Source organism: Doryrhamphus excisus, chromosome 21, assembly GCF_030265055.1.
Source record: "Doryrhamphus excisus isolate RoL2022-K1 chromosome 21, RoL_Dexc_1.0, whole genome shotgun sequence".
In the NCBI taxonomy this organism is placed as follows: domain Eukaryota; kingdom Metazoa; phylum Chordata; class Actinopteri; order Syngnathiformes; family Syngnathidae; genus Doryrhamphus; species Doryrhamphus excisus.
Genome location: NC_080486.1, coordinates 2,113,590 through 2,128,903, shown reverse-complemented (window position 1 = coordinate 2,128,903; position 15,314 = coordinate 2,113,590). Strand labels below are relative to the sequence as shown.

The 15,314-nt window shown below is 42.6% G+C and overlaps 1 protein-coding gene across 3 annotated transcripts in view; it reads left to right on the top strand.

The window, feature by feature from the left end:
* The first annotated feature begins 2,171 nt into the window (after positions 1-2,171).
* Positions 2,172-15,314, top strand: part of rttn (rotatin) — a 34,976-nt gene continuing 21,833 nt past the window's right edge. For 2 of the 3 annotated variants that reach the window (XM_058059404.1, XM_058059403.1), the window contains exons 1-19: positions 2,172-2,358; positions 2,565-2,752; positions 2,825-3,098; positions 3,168-3,258; positions 3,325-3,439; positions 3,713-3,875; positions 4,580-4,742; positions 4,849-5,039; positions 5,140-5,255; positions 6,096-6,251; positions 6,325-6,537; positions 7,565-7,677; positions 7,748-7,874; positions 8,094-8,219; positions 9,588-9,704; positions 10,223-10,362; positions 12,696-12,867; positions 13,764-13,863; positions 14,937-15,022. In XM_058059404.1, coding sequence (XP_057915387.1) covers positions 2,328-2,358; positions 2,565-2,752; positions 2,825-3,098; positions 3,168-3,258; positions 3,325-3,439; positions 3,713-3,875; positions 4,580-4,742; positions 4,849-5,039; positions 5,140-5,255; positions 6,096-6,251; positions 6,325-6,537; positions 7,565-7,677; positions 7,748-7,874; positions 8,094-8,219; positions 9,588-9,704; positions 10,223-10,362; positions 12,696-12,867; positions 13,764-13,863; positions 14,937-15,022 — 2,682 coding nt within the window. In that variant the 5' untranslated portion in view covers positions 2,172-2,327. The remainder of the gene's footprint in view (positions 2,359-2,564; positions 2,753-2,824; positions 3,099-3,167; positions 3,259-3,324; positions 3,440-3,712; positions 3,876-4,579; positions 4,743-4,848; positions 5,040-5,139; positions 5,256-6,095; positions 6,252-6,324; positions 6,538-7,564; positions 7,678-7,747; positions 7,875-8,093; positions 8,220-9,587; positions 9,705-10,222; positions 10,363-12,695; positions 12,868-13,763; positions 13,864-14,936; positions 15,023-15,314) is intronic. The other variant, XM_058059406.1, reaches the window with a different exon arrangement.

Below are 15,314 nucleotides of genomic sequence, written 5' to 3'. Positions count from 1 at the left end.
TTGTTTCCATTTTTAAAAACGTTCTTCCTATTTTAAATGTCTTCGTGTCAATTCTTTACTCACAATTATGACTTTATTCCCATAAATTTCAGATTTCGAACTTTTTTTGCTGCCTCATTTTCAAAATTATGTCAACGTTATTCATTGTTTTGTTTGTGTCTCATAATATTACAACAAGTACAAAATAACACTAATGCTATGCTAATAAAATGACAATATTTTGGCTTTATTCTTGTAAAATTGGCTTCTGCAGAAATCTGAAAGTGTTTACATGTTTGTTTACTTTTTTTGTGTGTTTCTTGTTACCTTTTTTGAACGTGATGTGGGCCAATGAAAAAAAACACTCTATGGGATGCAAGTGGCCCCGGGCCACACTTTGGGCAACCCCGCTTTAAATATATGGAACTGTTTGTTTTGTAGCTTGTTTACAAAATAATAATAAAAAAAAAAAACAATATATCAAGTTGGTGCCCGCCATCTTTGTATGTTTTTGTATGTGGTCCTCGTGGAGAAAGATTACCTTTCAAACAAAACATAATTATAATTATGTTTTGTTTGAAAGAGCTTGCACAAACAATATAATTCCGACTTTTTAATAACTTTACTTTTCATTTTAATTGTGATGCAAGGCCTAAATGTCCAACATGTTGCTTCTTTATGAAGAAAACAGAGCTGACCATGGTGGTTTTGACTTTGTTAATTGCTCTAAAACATTCACGCTAACGAGTAAACTTTTCTTATTTGTGGTTTATGAGGACGTTGTATCCCAATCGCCGGGGTTTGTATTGGGAAAAAGATCACTCTCAAGTTGATCGAGCAAAGGAAGAACTCGGTTACCTAATTAGTGTCAATATTGTTTTTAAAGGGGATGGTGTTTACCACTGCCAGGCTAATTTGGTTCCCGCTGAACATCACATTGTTTTTTTTCCACACTGTCAAGCGTATGGCAGGCTTTTCCCCCAACCTGCTCGGGGCAGATATATGGGCAGACAGGCTCTCTGCAAGGACTCTAATTACTGGGCCTTATTAGGGTTGATCAGGCTGCCTTTTCTTGATGCGCTGCTGGCACACCAGGGGAAAGTGGTAGTGGGGAAGGATGAGGAGGGGTGGCAGCTCGGAGATGATGCACCGAGGATGCCATAACACCACGACGTCGTGTTTCTACAAGGCAAATTACACCTGACAAACAAAGTTTACTCTGCTAGGTATTGGGTGCCACGCGGTAAAACATGCAGCTGTCTGCAGGCACAACCATGGATGGGGTTTTAACACAAAGAGGGTACCAGTAACGGCAAAGAGGAAAAGTGTGATGATCGCTAACCACTTAGCTGAGTGGTTAGCTATCATCACGAGCAGGCCACACAGCTAGGAGACGCGAGTTCAATTCCACCCTCTGCCATCTCTTTCCAAAAAACATGCTAGGTTAATTGGCCACTCCAAATTGTCCATAGGTATGAATGTGAGTGTGAATGGTTGTTTGACTATATGTGCCCTGTGATTGGCTGGCCACCAGTCCAGGGTATCCCTGGATGAATGAATGAATGAATGTCTTATTTTCTGTTATGATGTCTACTTTACTGGGTAATATAAGTATAAGGTTGACTATAGGGGTGCTATTTTATGTCTACAGGGCTCTAATAATGTTAAAAATCTTAAAAGGCTGTAAACGGATTTTCCTTGCTCTAACTATGAAAATATTTCATTTATAAATACGGATTTAGTTTAATTATACATGGTCTGTTTTATATTTACACATGAATAACAGTTAAATATACTAAAAACATACTTAAAGCATAGCCTGCACAGTTTGTAAAAGTTATTTAATGAGACAGGATTTTTTTTAATCAAGAAAAAAAGCCTTCAAAACACAGGACTTTGACTTTGACTTTGAGACATGGAAACGACAAGACACCTCACCAGTTTAGTATCTTGTGATACAAGAACATGTGAACAACCACATTCCACACCAAAATGAATAAGTGTTCAATAAATAATAGCATTTTGCTTAAAAGCGTGAATTATTCTTCAAAGGTATAGAAAAGAACCACTCAAACAACGAAGAAAGTGTTCATATTTCAAGCGATGTTTAAATTATTATAAAAGTGACGTGTTTAAGTTTTTTCTCCGACACTTTTACATGCCCCTGAACGCAACTAGCTCATATCCCGGAAGTGGAGCGACGCTGGCGCGGCTGTTGAAAACACACCCGGGAGAGACGCCGTTAATGTGGCACAGGCAACGGACCGGAAAACAAAACTTAGCTCGGTCTTTTCTGTGTCAGGACAACGCTTGGCTTTTAGCAACTTGGGACGCAGCATTCATGGGATATGGAATTATCTGGCATTATCAAGAAGATAGGTAAGGCTAAAGTGTTAGCTACATAGCGTTGCATGGTGGGTTGACTTAACCGATAATTATTTAAAAGTGTCTTTATTATGGTTCTTGTATACAGTCTAAATTAACTTTGAGTATCCTTGTGGAGTGGTGTTCTTCTGTGGTCTAAAAATATTATGCACAAGTATAATATTTCTTTTCAGCTGAATATTTTTTTCTCTGACCAACAGGCCACTCCATAGTGGAGATAAGAGTTCGCGCATTGAAGAGCATCATTTGCAAGTTGAAGCACTCCCTCATTTCCATCTCTGACATTGTCCAAGAGCGGATGCTGTTTGTGCATCTCCTGGAATGGTTCAATTTCCCAGAGGTGCCCATGCAGGAAGAAGCCCTGGAGCTGCTTTTGACCTTATCCAAGGTAGAGGACAAATATCTAAGCTGATATTTTAATGTCAATACGGTTTCATTTGTTGCGTTATTTTTATCGTAGCATCCAAGTGCAGCACAGATGCTGAGGGATGTCCGAGCGGAGGATTTCCTCACGCAACTATCTCCGAATGTGGAGCCGAGACTACGAGGTGTCATCGATGCAACTCTGGATCAACTGTTCCAGCTACCCGAGCTCATCCCCAGCCGCGTTACGCTCAATGTGGCGCGTGTTACGCCGCCGACAGATTTACCATGCGATGGTCATCTTCCTCATCGAGGGTATTTCCAGAAGAACCAGCACAGTCGTGGAGATACACCTCCTCTGAAGATAGCAGGCACTGATATACTTGATAGTTTTCATGAAAATACCCACCTTGTTGCTCATACATTTGTTCCGCATACAGTTCACACGGCTGTGCAGTGCTTGAAGTTTTCCGTGTTTCCGTGGCTGACCTTGACAAACACCGACAGACACATCCTGACCTCCAATGAGAGGTGAGCGAATGTTGTAGAAGCGCACCTTTTAATGATTCTTGTTTCATTGAATTTTTTTTACAAAAGTTCTCTAAGGAGCAGCAACCCCAACCTGGTACGGAGCACGTGCGAGATACTGTGTGATGTCATTATGCAGGACTTCCCTGCTGAGATCTTCCTGCAGAGGCCCAATATTGCAAAGGTGCAGACTCTAAACGCTTGCTCGGAGTCAAACAAAAAAAACACTGGCCCATTCCCAAGTAGCACCACCACCACAAGTACAATACCAAGCACATTTTAAATGAATAGCTGCCCATGTTAGAACTTTGGCCTTCTTTCTAAAGTGCAATAGTGCACCTCCGCTTTAAACACTCTGACAACACGCAATAGCATACATCCAACTAATGTATCCCGCACATATCCGAAATCAGTCATTATTTATGCCTTCTCTGAGGGCGTCTTCTCCTGCCTTCAGACGCTTCTGTCCCTGCTGAGGCTGGGGTCGGGCGAAGGTGAGGCGAGTTCCCTCCACATGCAGGCGCTCTCCTGCCTGAGGCAGCTTTGCGTGGGGCTGAAGCAGAGGCTGCGCTTTCATCGAGATCCCAGCTTCCACTCGGCAAAGCAAGGCGGTGCTGCTTGTGAGTTACCGTCACGGCAGTTTGCTTTCTTTTTGCAGGCGTACGTTTCTAATGTTCAAGTGAAAGAAATCTTCTTTCAGAGATTGGGTGTGAATGCTAATTATTAGCCCTGTGTGGGAAAAGTAGAATATTTTTGAACAACGATGATGAGGAAAAATAATTGGCTAACTTGTCTCAAACTTGCTACTGTAAGCTATGCTAGAAAATGGCTGGAATGGGTAAAATTTTTGTTATTAAATGTAGCAATAACATATTTGTTATTCTAATTTGAAAATATAATTATTATTGCAATTCAAATCATAATTATTTTAAGTAATGATATAATTTCTTTAAATATAATTTAATTTTAATTTTAATTTTTTAATTTAATTAATTTAATTTTATTTAATTTATTTGATTTTATTAATTTTATTAATTTTATTAAATTTTATTTAATTGTATTTAATTTGAATTTTCTTCTTTATAATTTTTACAAATATTTTTTTTTACTAATAGTAACCAGGAGCATTTATACACTCAACTGCAGAGAGTACCAGGTGTGCCAGATGGTCTTTCTCATCATTATTTTTTTTAATTTAAATACAAATATAAGGCATTCAGAAGACGCATTCAAAGACGTAATGATATTTGGTATTCTACACTGGTCGCTGGGTGGCAGTAATGTGTACAGTCAATGTGGTTTTGTTTTGGCTTTGGCTATTTAGATCCAGTGTCCCAGAACTCTTCCTACTCCCAAGAAGTGCGGAGAACCCAGCGCTCTCAGGCTTCTTCTCCAGCCGCAGCGTGTTCTCCTCGACCATCTGTAGTTGGCGGAACAGGCCAGAGACTCAGGGGGGACGGCCAAGATGGAGATGCAGCTTCCAACAGGTACGTGTGTTGGCCATAGAAATTCCACTGATGCCGTGTCGGCTTTTATCACCCCCTCACATCTCATAGGTCTCATCCTTATACTTGGCTTTTCCTTCTCATCCAGCGGCAGTTCACACGGAAGCACAGCAGCAGTCCAAGCAGCCAGGCAAACACCTCAGTCTCCCGCAGACACGGCCCGCTTGGCGCTACCCGACCTGGATGCGGAGGACGCCGCGGAGATGCGGGTGCAGCAGCTCACTTTGGCTCAGTTCACAGTCGCCACCATGGAGCACGCCATCCCGCTGCTTAAGACAGGTAAGTGTGAGTGTGTGTGTGTGTGTGTGTGTATATTCCATGAGTGGCTTTGTTGAGAATTCTCTCTTTCTCTCTCTCTTTTCCCTCTCATATTTCTCAGAGGGTTCGCACGTGTTCTGTCGCGTTGTGGAGCTGCTGTTCGACACCGTCCTCCTGCTCGGGGACAGCGTTTGTGAACTGGTGTGGGACGACTGCAGCCTGGTGGGGATGGAGCTGGCAAGTCAAACCACTGCTCGTGACAGCCTCTTATGCAGATGAATGGATACACTTCATTGGGGGGGCGGGGGCGGGGGCGGGGGTACTTGGTTTCGCCTCATGGCGATTTGCCACAGTCACACGGCATACGGTGCTCGGCAGGCGAGATGCATTTGATTATGCAGAATGAATTTTAGAAGGTTACAAAAAAAAACAAAACGCAATTTTGTTACAAAGAGCCCTGACTTCTACGCTGAAGGAGACATTAAATATCATTTCTGCAAGATTTCCAGCCCTGCCTGCTGGTTGTAGATATTGTGTGCATATACTTTTGTTATTAATTTATTTGAGATGTTCCTCTGTAGGTGGGCTCACACTGTAAAGTTGTCAAGCACGGTGGCCCCTGAGGGGGCCCCTTGCTGTTTAATACACGCCAAACCACATCTTGTGGCTTGTTTTGTCATATTTATGTGGAGAGCAGGTTTTTTGGAAAGGGGGGGGGTGGGTCCTCCTGAGAGCGCTCCCATCTGAGCTGCCTTGCAAACAATAAACAGGGCACTTACTGCCCCCTGCTGGTATTAACGAACCACTGCTTCGCAGTATAAAGTGGCTGAGAATACTGAGAGTAGATTGCTCCAGTTTTATTCATTGTGATATAAGGTGGATCTGTATCTCGTCCAAAAATAGCCCTCAAATCCGCCTTTAGATTCAATTTCTTACGCTTGAATCAAGCAAATATTTTCCTTGGATCTCACCCCCCCTCTCACACACACACACACTAACTATCTGTGCACTGCTGTGTGTGTGTGTGTGTGTGTGTGTGGAGCGTTCATGTGATGGAACAGCATTTGTGTGTTTCAGAAGGAGAAGCTGCAAACATGCATGAGCCTGCTAGCGGATGTGCTGCGCTACCACCAGGATGATCTCAACGCTTCTCAAGCTCACCACAGAGTCGCTTACACAAGCTCGGCCATACTGACCATGAAACTCCTCCAGACCATACTCCCCCTGGAAAAGGTGTGCAAGACAACTTGGAGAGCTTGGCTCACTTTGTGACTTGTTAATAATAATAACAAAACTCATCACGCAGGCCGGTAGTAATCTCCCTGAGAATGCAGCAACGGCTATTTTTTACCTATGCCTGGACAAGACGCTGGCGATGGCGGTGCCCAGCATGCAGGAGGCTGCAGTGGCCTACTTGGAGCAGGTGAACTCCGACCATCACGAGATCTACAAGAGGGTGACCTGCGCCGCTCTCTGGATGGAGTCCACGTGCGGCTTCCTCAAGGAGGCCCAGGCTGAGGTACGAGTTGCAGGTCATATTTACCTTAAAAGTATAAGACAATCTCCATTTGTCCAGAGGTCCTGGAACATTATTTACCCCCTCCCACCCACCGTGCGAATACACATGGTTTACACAATGGGCAACAACAACAACACAAAACACTTCTCAGCGTGTCCAGACGATCAAATTAGCATTTTCCATCTTCCAGTTGATTAGTGACACTTCATACACCCTCAGGGACAAACTAGCAACAGCAAGTCCAAAATGGTGTCTATTTTTGAGCCATATGACGTTTTTCACTCGTCTCTACACTCTAGCACTCAGTTGGCGCCAACACAACTAATTTCTGCCAATTTTGGATTTATTAATAATAAATGGCATCTTTTCGTAGAGCATACAAAACTTATTTATGACCATCTAAGTACACTTTTGACATTAGAGCCTTCTAGATATGAAATAACACCCCTATAGTCATTTTTACACTTGACATAATAGGAGAAAATAAGAAATATATTATTTGCAATAAGTAGCCAGTAGCTGCACTTCAATACTAATACAGTAATCAGGTTTTGTGGTGATTAATTAGTTGACTGACAGTGTGTGTGTGGTCAGCGTATTTCCACAAACTAGGAGGGCTTATTTATAAATGCAATATTTTTGTCGATAGAACATAGAAAACTTGTTGACGACCTCCAAATATGGTTTGTATATTTGTATTTTACTCAATTTAGCCACTTAATATCAGAAAATGCTTAATTTAGGCATTAAATTATATGCCAATTTGCTTAAATAAAACTAAATAAATAAAAATAAATAAAATAATAATATAAATAATAATATATACATAAAAATAAATGTTTTTTTTTACTAACAACAGGCCCTATTCAACCATGAAACAACAATGAAACAGCAACCAACCCAAGCATGCCTTAATGGACTCCAGTCTCGTTCCTGATTAGTTAATGAATCAGTTCAGACGTGTCCTGTCAAAAAGTGACCCTGATCCAAGCGGACTCATCCTCATGTCGTGTATTCGTTCATTTAGGGGGAGAAGAATTGGCCGGAGCTGCTGGAACTGGCGGAGAAGGCAATAAACGGCCTTCCATTCCACCAACACCTACCCATCGTCAAGGAATGCGTTCATGTCTGCTCTTACTTGTGAGTCAAAAAAAAACGACCACCGATTCTTCCGCATCCCGTTAACAACGGTTTGAACTGACGTCGTCAGGTGGAAGTTCGACCAGCCCAGTCCTGTCCTCCGGACGGAGAGCCAGAAGCTCCTCCTCAAGCTGCTGTCGCATCCTTTGCTGCCCGTCAAGATGGAAACCTACACATGCGTGCTGAATGCGGTCAAGGTCAGAGCGTGACAGCTGCCAGTGTTTAAATGAGAGCGCGAGTTCACGGCTGGAACGATAACAAAAAGGGGGGCACTGGTCGGTGGAACGCTGCACCGTCATTGAACTATCAGTGTTCCTGCCCCGCACATCTCCGTCTCTTCCATGCACAGCACATGTGTGATAATAAATAATAAATGCTTTTATTTAATGTCATTATACACCCCCCCCCCCTCCCAGGAGTGCCTCGGCATTCAGAATGTGACGCGACAAGAACCAGGAGCCTGTAGCAGCGTTAACTTCCTCCTACACCACTGGGTGCTGTATGAAATAAGCGCCTTTGGCCTCCAGGATTCTGCAGAGAAGGTGGGGGAACTTTTCAATGCAATGTGTTGATACACAGTTATATACGGAATTGGTTCCAGATCCAATATACAGAATATTTTTGTAGTTACAGCACAGAAAACATATTTATACAGTAAACCTCGGATATATATCGGACTCGGATATATCGGAAATTCGCTCACAACGGACAGATAAAAAAGAACCGATTTTTCTGTAATGCATTTCCAATAAAAATTAATTGCATATATCGTATTTTTTATAACGGATTTCGCCTATTTCGGACAAAATCTCCAGTCCCGTTCCAATGCATTTCCATTAAATTTCCCTGGCATATATCGGATGGCCGCATCGTTATGCTAATCTTGTTGACGTCACTGGCTATTGTCTTTCTCCTGGCTCCAGATTTAGGACAAATATAAAAGTGAGTGACGTCAATAATACTAGCACAGCAGTGAATGAGATCTTAACCTCACTATTGGAAATAACGTAGGCCTGACGGGCGTAACAGGGCCTAGCTTAATTAACAATTTGTTATGCTCAATTTGTTAAATTCTCATTACCTTACATCTCTTTTCATTGCCCAGTCCAGGTACATTGGAAACATAGTCAAGGAAGTGCCTTTTTATAACGGATAAAATCCGATTTACGCATATACCGGATATAAATCCGATATATGCGTAAAACGGACATTTTCCGGTATACGCATATAACGGATTTCGCTTATATCGGACAAAACCAGTGGGAACAATTGAATCCGATATATCCGAGGTTTACTGTATATTTATTCTAAACGTTAGAAAGTTTCAAATGGACTAAGGAAGAAGGAACAAGAAGCCAAAATCTACCACTTCCACACAAAATGAGAGGAAAACCTTTTTTTCCACATCATCAGCCGGTCTCCATGCAATGTGAAAGATCATGTAATCGCAGGTCACATCTCATAACGTTACCGATGCCTAGTGACCAGTCCCAAATGATGGGTGCGAGACGTTACAGCAATGGCGACACAGTCACCTTGAAATGGTGTTAATTCATTTCTTCTTAGCAATATCCCACAGTGATGCTTTTATTAAATAAAGAAAAGAGTAAATTGCAGCCTCTTGAAGGATCCCGGGGCAAGGTCATTCATGCAAATTGACTCCCGCCAGCCGTCGCTTTTAGAGATGTTAGTTTAGGTCCTGGTTGTGAGGAATAATAGTAATTAAACAAAAGGCCCGCCTAGCAGTTACGACCACCGCGGGGCTTGTAAAGCTCTCTAATATTATATTAAGACTGTTAAAGTGCCAGCACGGCGTAGCGTCGGACGTTTCGGAGTCTGTCACTTGCATTACCTGCTGTCTTTATCCACTGCGCTAAATGTCAATTCGGCACTTAACCTGTGATCTACAGGTGAATGCCGCCGCCAAGGATATCCTGCTATTCCTGCTCAAGGGACGATTGATGATGACAGCGTCAACCTGGGACAGATTCAGCGCTGCACTTTCCCGGGTCATCGCCGTATTACAGGTGTTGTTGTGGTGCCGTACGGCTCGCAAAGCTCTATCGCGCTTTGAATTTATTAGCCGATATTAACGGAGCTGGTGGGGGCGAGGCGTAGGAAGGGAGTGGTGCTGACTGTTTACCCTGTAATCCAAATTACTGTGATCAAAAGTGCAAATGAAGCTCTGGTGGACCAACAAAGGCTGTTTATTGAGCTGCCAGAGAGCAATATTTACTTATTGTCTCATTTACATAGTCCTGTTTTATTGTTTCCTTTTCAGGTTGGCAGGGAGGAGGAAACATGCTGTTATTAATTGTTGCGTTTCAGGCAGCAGAAAAGCCAGAAAATTCTTCATAAATATGCATGAGCTCGTGACGAGGTTGTCAAGTGTGATTTAATTGAAGGCCATTCAGAAATGTGCAAGAAGAAGCAAACGATAGCCGCCCTAATGCACATTTCTCTTACCGTGGAATTCCCTGTTGTTCACGTCATAGTCTGCCAAGGATGCTTAAACACGCGTGTGTGTGTATTGTGTGTGTGACAGGTTTATGCGAGCACGGAGGAGTCACTGGGAAGCTGTGTCCTGCTGCTAAGTGACATGTCGGAGGTTGCGAGAGACGACACCTTTCCATGCACGGCCAAGTTAAAAGCCGCGCTCAGGCTTCTTTTCACTAGACAGCCCGCGTGAGTCAACTTTTCTAATGATGCCTCCCTACACTTGTGTGTGTGTGTGTGTGTGTGTGTGTCGTCTAATGATGTGCTTCTTCTGCTAAGCCAGAGGTAGGGAACCTATGGCTCGGGAGCCAGGTAGGGCTCTTTTGATGACACTATCTGGCTCTCAAGCATTTCTTACCACAATAAAAATGTATTTTTTGCTAACATTTTAAAGTAAACATCACAGAAATCACTGTTAAAAATAATATTAAAAATCAAAACTTTCTTATGCATTTTAATTCGTCCATATATTTTCTACTGCAATACCGCCGACCATATCTATCTTTCCTGATGATATTTTCCAGGTCAAACACCAAAACTTGATTATTACTGGGTAATGCGGTAGTCTACCTCGGTCATTGAGATGTAAAAAAAACATGTAAATGTAAACTTTCCTTCTTTAGTCAAATAGCTAAAGCTGCAGAACCAAGCCTTCTGGTGAAGATGGCCAAAAGAATGAAATACGTGTACTGAATACGGTTCAAAACTATGCAGCAGCAGAAGTTGCATTAATGGCAGCAAGTATTTGATTTATTATTGGACACTGCGCTTCTCACGAAAGTATGCTGGCCACACCCCATTGGCGTGGGGTAGTGTGCCTGGTCTACATAATTAGAGCCCATTATATCTAAAACTGTTGGTCTTACATAAAAATGCACACATTTTATTGCATTCAAAATGTATATGGCTCTCACAGATACACATTTTAAAATATCTGGCCTTCATGGCTCTCTTAGCCAAAAAGGTTCCCGACCCCTGTGCTAAGCCATTCACAGTGGAACCTATCACGTCGCAAATTTTGAGTTTCGTCAACATTTACAGAATAATTTGCCCGAAAAGTTCAAACTTCCACAAAGGAAAATGTGACGATAACCACAGAATTACGGTATTTGTAGTTGTTTTCATGATTACCCAGGAGATGTGTTTTCCCCGAGTTTGGGAGGAAAAGAAATTAATAAATATATAAATGCTTTGCGATGAGTTATTCCTTGAATTCGGTACCGTTCCTCACCTGACGTCTCTGTCTTTGTTTTGATCATGGATGCCAAATAACCCAAAATGGAGTCAAAGAAAGTAGCAAGTGCCAGCAGGTGAGAAACACTATTGAATTCAAGAGTTCAACTCAAAACAGTTGAGGGGTTGATCTCGCTGCTGCAGCTTTAATCAAGGTAAAAGCAACCTTCAATGTCCATGTATCTCTTTCATTCCTCAATATTCATCTATTTGCATTTGTTTTATAATAATAATAATAATAATAATACATTTTATTTGTATAGCGCTTTTCAAAACACTCAGACACTTTACAGAAGAATGGAGTTGAATAAAAGCAAGTAAACAGAGTAAAAGATACATTAAAATACAACATTCATTCGTTAATACACAGTTAAAACATGAGTAAAAACATTAAAAACAGATTATGCATATGCATGTAAACTGCAAAAAAGTCTGGTGGTGTAACTTTTAGTTCGCCAAGAATTACCGCTGATGACGGACCTCTGCTTCCTGTTGTATTTGCAAGCAAACAAGGATGTTTTGTGATTAAAAAAAAAAAATTATATATTAATAACACAACAAGATGAGCACCATATGGTACGCTAACCGGAAAATGTGCGCCAAATTTTGTCATAAATCAAAAACCGTGCTAACCGAGGTTCCACCGGTCAGTGGTTAACTTCTTTTTATGCTTGTGTAGTAATTTAGTAATGTTAAAATGTTAGCTAAATCGCGTAGTTAATGGAGGTTTTACGAGGGCGACAGTTGGTGCCTGGAACAAATGAAATCACTTTCCATGATTTCCCGCGGGAGAGCTTTGAAATTAGACCAATTTAGACATTAAGCGGCTTTCGCGGAAACGGTTGTGTTCAACTTTGGAGGCGCGACTGCAAGTTGATCAAGCAGACAAGCTCTTGAGACGTTTGTGATGGACACATGATTACTGTCTGTTGCTGTCTGCCCATCGACTCATCAAGTCATTTAAATGCTCTGCGAGGTCCGTGTAAAACAGCTACTCAGTCCCAGTCTATGAATATTGATGGAAATGGAAATTCACAGCCGGCCAGTCGATGAGCTCCGCTGAATTTTGAACACATAACAGATTTGTCTGCTCCGCTTGACGCTTTTGTTAGCGATTATGTTTGGAATATTTTGCTTCTGAGGCGTCTTGTGTACGGTCATAATGAAGATAAAGGGCTTTTTTTTCCACCGCCACTAAAGTTGATTTATGTGCTTTTGCATAGAGAAGATGTTTTTTTTTTTTTCCTGAGTGGGTTTTTAATTAGGTCTTGTGCTCATTGTAAAAACAGGGTGAGAATAGCAGCAGTGCAACACATCCTGCCTCACTTAAGCGGAGATTACGACGCCGACGGGATCAGACCACAGCTGGGGCCGGAGGTGACCTCCTCTCTTCCCGGTCTCTACTGCATCAGGCACCCTGTGGAGGTGGCGCTGGACACCAGCAGAAAGTCTGTACTGAAGGTATAATTACATGCAACACGAATAACCGAGTGGTTAGCGTGCAGGCCACACCGCTAGGAGACCCGAGTTCGATTCCACCGTCGGCCATCTCTGTGTGGAGTTTGCATGTGCATGCGTGGGTTTTACTCCGTTTTCCTCCCACATTCCAAAAACATGCTAGGTTAATTATCATTCATTGATTTTCTGCCGCTTTTTCCTCACAAGGATCACGGGGCGTGCTGGAGCCTATCCCAGCTGTCTTCGGGCGAGAGGCGAGGTACACCCTGGACTGGTGGCCAGCCAATCACAGGGCACATATAGACAAACAACCATTCACACTCACATTCTTTCCTATGGACAATTTGGAGTCGCTAATTAACCTAGCGTGTTTTTGGAATGTGGGAGAAAACCCACGCATGCACGGGGAGAACATGCAAACCCCACACAGAGATGGCCGAGGGTGGAATTGAACCCTGGGTGGTCTGTGTGCTAACCACTCGACCACCCGTGCCGCCCTGCTAGGTTAATTAGCGACTCCAAATTCTCCATAGGTATGAATGTGAGTGTGAATGGTTGTTTGTCTATATGTGGGCTGTGATTGGATGGACACCAGTCCAGGGTGTACACCGCCTCTCACCTGAAGACAGCTGGGATAGGCTCCAGCACCCCCGCGAAGAAAATGAATGAATGATTATCCGTCATGAAATACATTCAGGTTTCATAATTACACCAATGTAGTGACTCTCATGAAGCATTAATTACCCTCATAGTACTTACCTTTTCGTTATTGAAGTTTTAACTTGCAGCCCCTCACTCCAGTGTAGGTTTTTTTGAAACAAAGCAGGTGATATTGAACGAAAATCAAATGCATCCCACACGCTTAAAAACGTGTGTCGTCTGTGTTTGCCGTTAATAAGGTGGAATCGGTGGAGAAACTCTTCAGGATGCTGTCCTCGGACACCGTGGACATGGCGCTGAGAAGATCCTCTGCTGAGCAGCTGTCTGTGGTTCTGCAAGGTTGGCAGTCTCGAGTTAAAAAAAAAAAAGAAAAAAAAAAGCCAAAACAAAAACCCCTCCGTACGCTTCAGTATATCTTTGACTTTACATCTGCATTTCCTCCCTAATGCTGCCGAGCGCTGTCAGACCAGAGAAAGCATTTTATGTTTCTCCAGAAAAAGTGCTGACTGCTTACTTTTCCCTTGCTTACTTCTTCTTAAATTGGTTTCACGACACACTCTCTCGCGCTCTCATCACCGCGTCGAAGTGAAAAACAATGCAGCAGAGTGCAGTTGGCAACAGTTATGAGGGGATCCGACTATAACTGAAGGCTTGAACGGAGATTTCTAAAGGTATTGCATGAAAACGGTGGAATCATACTGTGTAAGAGTAACCATCATAATAATATAGTTGTTAGAGATCGGGAGCTCGGTGAACCTGATTAACTGTAACTTACTTGCTGGGCTTTTGCTAGCTTGTATTATTATCCTTATTATATATTATTATATTATTATTATTATCCTTATCCTGCCCGCTAGGTATGTTTTTAAAGCTGTGCTGTAGCTAAATAACTGGTAGTGTGTTAAGACGGTAGTTGGATTTTCATTTATGTTGGGCTTTTCTACCCTCGTACTCAAAGTGCTTTGGGTGCCGGGGCATGATAACCTTTTTTTTTTTTTTTCAAACTGATACCGATAAATTTCTGCTTCTCAAGACTGATATGACATCGATAAACGACATTACTACTACATTATCACTACGATCAGGAGAACCAGACTCCATAGTGGAAGGAGCCACCGACTATGGCCCAGCAAAGTGCACTGTATTCGGACACATGCTCCGAGCAGCTGGTGTGACGCCACGGAGGTTTCCGCACTTTTCAAACGCCGCGTCGCGAAGCATTTGGTACAATTTGAAAGTGAATGTTCGTTTTCAAGTTAGGACAGGCCGATAAGGTAACGGGCAGGTACGGGTAACCTCGCCTCATCTGAGATATTGTTATTATGTTAGGAGATTAATGACGCCATAATTCTCTCATATCGTACAATTATCGTTAACTCCTATTTAAAACCAATTTGCTTCCTTCTCTGCAGACACAACATTGCATCCGGTGCTGAAGAATCTCGGAATAACAGACCAAACCATTTCTTTCCTGATCGGCAGCGTCAACGGCAACAAGGTAAAAAGCTACCTGCTGCTTCGCTAAAGCAACACGGCAGACCTGAAGGAATTCCACGCAGGTGCGTGCCGTCAATAATAATTGCCTCAACACGACCCCGTCGATGCGCACACATGAGTTCATATGTTGCCAGTGGATGTGGAGGAGACCCACTGAGGCGTGGATGATAGAAGAATGAAATGGCCTGTGTTAACAGTGTCAGACAGGCCTGCGCTCGGCTGTGATTTTTGCCCTCCGGCGCCTGGCGGTCATCCCTTTTGAATCAGACGCTGCACGCGGGCCATTTTTCGGC